The 8,115-nt window shown below is 40.0% G+C and overlaps 1 protein-coding gene across 5 annotated transcripts in view; it reads right to left on the bottom strand.

Annotated features, from left to right (window-relative positions):
* atp8a2 (ATPase phospholipid transporting 8A2) overlaps positions 1–8,115 on the bottom strand; it is a 64,225-nt gene that overhangs the window by 6,992 nt on the left and 49,118 nt on the right. For 4 of the 5 annotated variants that reach the window (XM_053675021.1, XM_053675023.1, XM_053675022.1 and 1 more), the window contains 4 exons: positions 7,154–7,232; positions 6,644–6,705; positions 4,283–4,339; positions 1,018–1,125 (listed from right to left, as the gene is read on the bottom strand). In XM_053675021.1, coding sequence (XP_053530996.1) covers positions 1,018–1,125; positions 4,283–4,339; positions 6,644–6,705; positions 7,154–7,232 — 306 coding nt within the window. Of the gene's footprint in view, positions 1–1,017; positions 1,126–4,282; positions 4,340–6,643; positions 6,706–7,153; positions 7,233–8,115 lie in introns of those variants that run through there. The other variant, XM_053675025.1, reaches the window with a different exon arrangement.

Consider the following 8,115-nt stretch of genomic DNA (forward strand, 5'->3'; position numbering starts at 1 on the left):
CTGAATTTATGTTGTTTTGGGTTTTTTGTTGCTGTTGTGTGAACATAATATTAACTATAATGTAGCTTTTGGCCCTCATAGGGGCAGCTGTAAAAGTAAAGATGTTCCCTGGAAACTAAAATTAGCCCTGATGATTCCTTAGTTCCTGGAACAAAAGATTCTGGGCTCCTGAAAAGGTTCTTGAAGTCCAAACATAAATGACTTGCTAAGCTCATAAAAACCTGCGCTTCATGTAATGGGAACATGCCTGAGGTTCCTGAAAAAACGTTAGGGACTACCTAAAAAGTGAGTTTCTGAAACTCAAGTTCCTGCAGTGAAAACCCAGAAGTTTCTGAGATTCTGAAAAACTTTCTGTGTTCATGAGAACACACCTGAAGTTCCTGGAAAAATAAGGTACGGAGTACCTTAAAAGTGGTTCCTGTAGTGAAAAAACACATATGAAGTTAATCAGTACCTTGAAAAGTGCATGTGGACCTAAAAAGGTTCCTGTATTGAAAACACACCTGAATTTCTTGAGTTTCTGGGGGAAAAAAAACCCTTTCTGTGTTCCTGAAATGGTTCCTGCACTGAGAACACACCTAAAGTTCTTGAGTACCTAAAAAAAGGTTCCTGTAGGGACAACATGCCTGAAGTTCCTGACATTCTGAAAATTGTTCCTAGGTTTCTGAAATAGTTCCTGCATTGAGAATACACTTGAAGTTCCTGAGTACCTAAAAAAAGGTTCCTGTAAGGACAACACCCTTGAAGTTCCCAAGATTCTGAAAAATTTGCTTGGTTTCTGAAATAGTTCCTGCACTGAGAACATGCCTGAGATATCTAAAAGGTTCCCTGTGGTAGTATCAGGCCTAAAGTAGTCTAATTTCCTGAGTTCCTGAGAAGGCTTGAGTGATGAAATCACAACTACTGGGTGTCATCATTAGCTGTGTGCTAGTGTGTGTGGAAAATGATTTTGTGTTTGTGTGTGTGTGTGTGTGTGTGTGTGTGTGTGTGTGTGTGTGTGTGTGTGTGTGTACTTGCCTGGCCCAGCATGTCCGGGGCAATGGGAATGTGAGGCCAGATAAAGGAATAAACAGCAAAGAAGAGCATCCAGAGCACCATGCTGCCCCAAACAGCCAGGTGAGAGAACTGCAGAGAGAGAGAGAGAGAGAGAGAGAGAGAGAGAGAGAGAGATGAAGAGGAGGAAAAGAAGGAGAATGAAAAAGATGGTCATGGTCATTCTCAGACTTTCTGAATATAGACCTAATCCAGACAGGGGCCACCCCACTGCCCACCTGTACACCCGCCCGCCCACCTGCTTGTCTCTCTCTCTCTCTCTCTCTCTCTCTCTCTCTCTCTCTCTCTCTATCTCTGTAACGAGACCCTGTGTGAATTCTTCAGGGAGTCTGCTACATTAAAGGGGCTTGGCTGTGTGGACAGCTGACCGGACAAGCCATGTCGACACCACCCCATCCAAATCCACACACACACACACACACACACACACACACAAACACACACGAATGTAGAGTGTGTAAACGAGAACATGGAGGCAGAGTATATGGGTGTAACGTAATGTAATCACCATCTATCTAAAGACGTGGCACATTCCTGACACATTTTCTGGGCTCGTAGACAGGCAGACATTTAAACACGGACGGAAAATAAGTTTCCCGTAAAGCTCACTGTGTGTCATAATGACCTCATGGCGCATTTGAAATCCTGACCCATTACACACAACACACGCAATACTTCATACCGACTTCATTTGAAGGCGTCTCACTACGGCTGACAGAGCAGCACTCTGAAAACGTGTTTAACAATGTTTAAGTCAAACATTCCGCTACGTATTTCATTCATTCTTCGTATGTACACATCATACTGTCCATGAAACTATAAAACCGAGCAGAAAACAATGTACAAAGTGCGACATAAAATCATTCCTTAATTTTATCGCAATTGTATCATTGTCCATACATTCATGCTTTTTTATTTACTCTGTATTGTTTTCTTGTCAACAAAAATTATATACACAGGAGAACTTTCAATAGCTTCATATGCACTACACGTCTATAAAATACAACAGAATGACTTTGTAGACTCTACATACATGCACAAAGAAATGACAACTGCACTAAGTGGACTTTCTTCATTCTGGCACCAGAAAATGAGAATGTTTTCCATTGGTCAATGGTACAGTACAAAAATGTTCCAGTTCCTGTTACTGTAAATGTGGTCTGCATCGACAGGAACCAATGCTGCGTTCAATGTGAACTTGTCATTTCCTGCCTAATTTTTTTCATTTAAACTACAGAAAACACCCCCTCGATGTGAAATTTCAATTCAGAAGCTTGGGATAGATTTCTCCATTTCTTCTACCAGTTCCTTCCCTGTTTACGGAGTGACGTGAAATCAACACGGCCGCCCATGACCCTTCTCTACTGTTAAATTCGTTTATAATTAGCAGCATTAGCTTTAGAATTAAATCAATTAAATCAATTAAAATACGGACAGAGAACTGGGTGAAATCTATAACATTGTCCGTACTAATTACTGTAACACTTTACAATAACAGCACATGAATAATCCTGCACTAATACTTGAATTAATACTGACTTAACTATGAACTAATGATGAGTTAAGGCATGTACTAATCACAAACTAATAAAGAGCTAACCTTAACTACGACATTTCGTACGTGAATTCTTACGTGAATAACGACCACCTTAAGTACGTGTGTGTTAGTTAATGTATTAATTAACACGTAATAAACTAATCAAACATGCTCTATAAGAAAGAATATATCATTTGCCATATGCAGCTGAGTACATGAACATCACTGGATGGCGCTGGATTACGTTGAAAATTTACATTCTGCAATATGAACATTTATTCATTTATTACTCTTTGTTGCTCATCCTCTACTGTAAACTGTACAATATTCCGTTTGTCACTTATCTGTATATAAAACCAGGTGTTACTTATCTGTATATATTCATATTCTTATTCACTGTACATACATTGGTGTTCATAGTGTACAAATTACCATTATTATTATTATTATTACCATTATTACTATTATTATTATTCCTATTTTTCTATTCCTATTATATATATATATATATATATTTAAAATATATATTTTATATATATATAAATAAAATAGTGTACATATTACCATCATCATTATTATTATTATTATTATTACTATTATTCTATTCCTATTATATATATATTACATATATATATATATATATATATATATATATATAAATAGTGTACATATTATCATCATTATTATTACTATTATTATTATTATTATCCTATTCCTATTATTTATATTTTTGTCATTTTTCTATTCTATTCCTATTTAATATGTATTAATAGGAATGATCTGTTGTGTGTAATTGAGCTGCTGTAACGAAGGAATTTCCCCAGTGTGGGATCGATAAAGTTGATCTTATCTTATCTTTTCATTCATCCTCATTATCATGCAGTAATTTCATCTCAACGCCATCCGATGATGTTTATATACGCTGCCTATGGCAAATTAGATAAGCAATTAAAAATGATACACGTTTAATTCATAGTCTTTCCTATATTAATTCAGGTATTAGTGCATGATTATTCATGTACTGTTACCGTAAAGTGTTAGCCGTCTAGCTTGTTGCTCACGCTACTCGCTATTGTCCGCTGTTGCTGCTGTGCTGCAATTTCAGTCCAAAATGTTGCATGAACATCTAAAGTTCACTACAGTACAACAAACGCAGCATTGATACACATGTGGGCGGAGCTAGCAGCACTGTACCCATCGGATTGGCTACGTTCGGTGCTGAGAACTTGTATCAGGCCTATGACTTTCGAACACAAATGAACCGAAATCATTAGACTTTACAGTTTCTTAGTGACTTTATCACGTGCTTAGAATAATTTCGCTTTTTGCCATCAATCTATTTTGTCACTGTGCACGGTTTTGTTTTTCCAGCTGATAATCTTGAAAAAAATCAAGATGAAAAAAACGAGCAGTGTTGATTTTTTCGCTCTTCCACGCTGAACCTAATAACGACATCTTTACACGCCATAAAGACGCAGTCGCTTTCCTTCTCGTCGCAGATTGGTGGAAAATAAACTACAGAACCTTGTCTTGTTTTCGAACGTGCGAAGGAAAAACGCCCTGAATATAGCGATAACAGATGTACGTTAAGCGACTCGAAGTAAAACGTTACACTGAAATACGTTGATATTCCATTTTAGATTACGCAAAATTCGATGCACGTTCGAAAGCGTTTAGCGTGAAAAGCCGTACCCTCGTCCATGCTGTGGTCTCCATCCCAGCTTTCAGGCACACCGTGACCACCACGTACTGCAGAAAGAGACAAAGAAAAAGAAAAACAGCGGAGAAGATCATAAATAGCATTAATGACATGTACTCGTCATCCAGAAAAACACACTCACACACACACATGCATGCACTGACAGCATGAAAGCTGCGTTCACACGTACATCAAATTACTACTGCATTCAGCCACAAACTAACTTACAAAACAGGCTGATATACATACATACACACACACACACACACACACACGCATAAAAGCTGCTAGGCAGACACACTCAGACCCCGTGAGAGTAATTCCTTAAGGCTTTAAGAGACCCGGTGTCTAGCATCGCCTCCAACACACACACACACACCCGCACACACACACACACACACACACACACACACACACACACACACACACACACACACAGCCTCCCTTTCAATCAGAATGAACCATGGGTCTGAAAACACACAGGCGAAAGCTAATGACGGCAGGAAGTCTCGTTATGAAAAGCAAAGTCTGGCTGTGACGAGTGGAAGTGGGCTGACCAGATCCGAGCCACAGGAAACGATTTAAGTCTTAATGACAAACGACAGGTAGTCGCTAAAACCGCAGATTATATATTATATACTCATTTTACAGTGGGATCCTATTTTCACTTACGATTTCATCAGGAAAGAGTGACGTGAAGAAAAAGCTACAAGTTCAGTCGTACCACTGAGGTTTTGAGGCGTTTGATTGGCAGACAGGCCAGCGAGGTAATGAAAGTGTTAGAGGTACAGTACATCTTTCTCTCTTTTTCCGATACCGATATAAGCTGATACCTTGAGTATCACCTGATATGAATAGTCACCTGCTATTGTTTTCTTTACATACCTACAGTCCCCTCTGGAACTACTGGAAGGGCGAGGACAATTCGTTTGTTTTTGTTGTAGACTGAAGCTATTTGGGTTTGAGGTTCAAAAATGAATACGAGAAGAGAGTTTAATATTTCAGCTTTTCACCTACAAGCTCATCTGTGAAACATGGTGGAGGTAGCGTCATGGCTTGGGCTTGCACGGCTGCTTCTGGAACAGACTCACTAATCTTTACTGGTGATGTAAACGTCATCATGCAAAAAGACAACCAACACACTGCCGAGTCAATAAAGGACTTCATCGGGGGGGAAACAGTGGAAGGTTTTAGACTGGCCAAATCAATCACCAGACGTTACACCAATTGAGCAGCATTTCACCTGCTGAAGAAGAGACTGAAAGGAGAAACCCCCTGAAACAAACAACAACTGAAAGAGGCTGGGGTGTTAAAGCCTGGAAGAGTATTGCGAAAGAAGAACCCAACAATTTGGGTGATGTCAATGAGTCACAGGCTTGATCCTAGCAAAGGATATGCAACCAAATATTAAGTGTTATTTACTTTAATTTACTTCAAGATTGATCTGTTCCTATACTTTTGCTCGCCTAAAACTTGGGGTGACCTGATAAAAAAAAGGTTGAACGTTTTACCTAGATGTAAATCCTAGGAAATATAAGCTGAAATCTTAAACTCTCATCTCTTATCGATCTTTTGATCTCAAACCCAAACGTCTCTGGTGTACATCACAAGTTGGCTTTGCCTTTCCAATAGTTTTGGAGGAGACTGTCGCTAAAAACTCCAGCTTTCACACACAAATCTATCCAATCTTCATAACGATCCATTTGTTACAGGATCGGAACAAATTCATTCTTTTTTTCCCCCTAATGGGAAATGAATCAACTTCAAGTTAATTTAATTAATCAACAACATCCTACGAACTAAAGGTTTGAGTGGGCGGAGCCAACACCTCTTCACACTGCTGATTGGTTACTCTCAGTGCTGTTTGTGCCGTTAGCAACAGTGTGCTGTTTCATTTAGTCATCACTCAACAAATATTTGTATAATCACAAATGTATAATTGCTCGTGACTTGATTATGTCCTCAGGATATCTTAAATCCTATCTACTTTCGAAAGACGTATTATATTTAAAGAAATTTAACTTCAAAGCAAGCCTTGATATAAGATACATGTTCGAGCATAAAATGAACAGCGCTTTTTCACTGCCAGCGCACATTCCATATTCCACACAAGGAAGACAAGTGTGTTAACTTTGGCTTTAAAGCTGAGAGAATGATGACATCATGAGTCTGAGCTCAAAACACACTCGGATAAAAATATCTTTAGCACACACACACACACTATGGAGAGAGGGGATTTAAGGTTTGTTTACTGAGCAGAAAAAACAACAACAACCGCTCGAATCGAAATGAACAATAATATCGATTCATATTTACGGCTGCGAAAGGGTGTGATGTGATTGGCTGATTCTCACCGTGTACACGATGTTTCCCACGAACAGGTAGTCGACGCTGTTGCCGTTGTCGAACGGAGTGTCTACAAGCACAGACACACACGAAGAAGTTGGGTGGGGGGGGTGGGGGGGACAGCTACTTACACACTTCAGTCTTTCCGACACTGAAATTGTGATTTGTGTCTTTTTGTATCTCGTGCTCATAAGCTGTGCGCTATGTCTACGTATATATTAAATGATGCTCATCCGCAGTGAAAGAGCGACTTTGTAGGGCTTTCATATAGAATTAAATATAAACGTGACATATAATTGTAAAAGTATGTGGAAATAAATCAGGTGATAAATGACAGGCATATATTCGGAGACATTTCGTCGAAATGTTCCGGAAACTCATGTTACAGTAGATTTATGTTAGAACCTGGGACAGTGAAATATGTTCTGACAGCTCTAATGGGTGTGTCTGAGTGTGTGTGTGTGTGTGTATGAGTGTTTGTGAGTGTGTATGTGTACAGGGATGAACGGGCTATTTACCGTGTTCCAGTACTTTCAGCGGAAACCAGAACAGAATGATAGAATGGATAAGAGCATTTATACAGTGACCCCAAAACACCTGAAAAGAGAGAGAGAGAGAGAGAGAGAGAGAGAGAGAGAGAGAGAGAGAGAGAGAGTGAGCGAGCGAGCAAGAGAGCAGAGCCAACTAAGAGCGCACTGCCAAGAAATACATCGGCCACACAAACAGCTTCTCTACATTTACACAACCAGCTCAGTGTCCTCCCGATTACCCCTAAAAACACGCACGCACACACACACACACACACACACACACACACATACACACGAACACACGCACGCATGCACACACACACACACACACACACGAGCGAGCCCCCTGCTTTAAATGAATAACTTCCTTATTCTATCTCCCCGAATCTCATCGTAATCGCTATGGTAACTGTGTAGTGCCCCCCCCTCCCTGATCTGTAAACAGACATTATCAATCAATCACTGAGTCAACATCACTTCAACAGCAATACGAACGGCGCTACTTATAAATTAGGCCTCGTATTCAGCTTCAGTGTGTTCAATCTGAGCGGCCACACGCCAAATAGAGCTCCGCCCTGAAACGCACCGAAGCGTCAAAGATTCGACTGAAATAAGTTAGCGACTGTGTGTTGCGCTGATTTCACACACTGATTGCTAGTGCACTTACACAATGGCATTTAATAAGAGAAAAAAACCATGAAGGATAACAGTCAGGTTTCCGGTGTAGAATTTATAGAGCCGTCGGTGCAAATGCTGGAGTCATAATCCCAGAATGCAATGCAGCTACCTATACAATATAGTTTGCCTTGAGTTAGGGCAGAGAGTCGGCTCGACTAAATACAGTAGTGATGTACGAGATGACCAGCGCGATGGCGCTGCTGCCGACATCGGTATGAAAGATGAAGCTTTGGAAGCTGAGCTGTTCGAGACGAGTGTACAGAAGAGGAGCT

The sequence above is a fragment of the Ictalurus punctatus genome, chromosome 23 (genome assembly GCF_001660625.3).
Source record: "Ictalurus punctatus breed USDA103 chromosome 23, Coco_2.0, whole genome shotgun sequence".
NCBI lineage: Eukaryota > Metazoa > Chordata > Actinopteri > Siluriformes > Ictaluridae > Ictalurus > Ictalurus punctatus.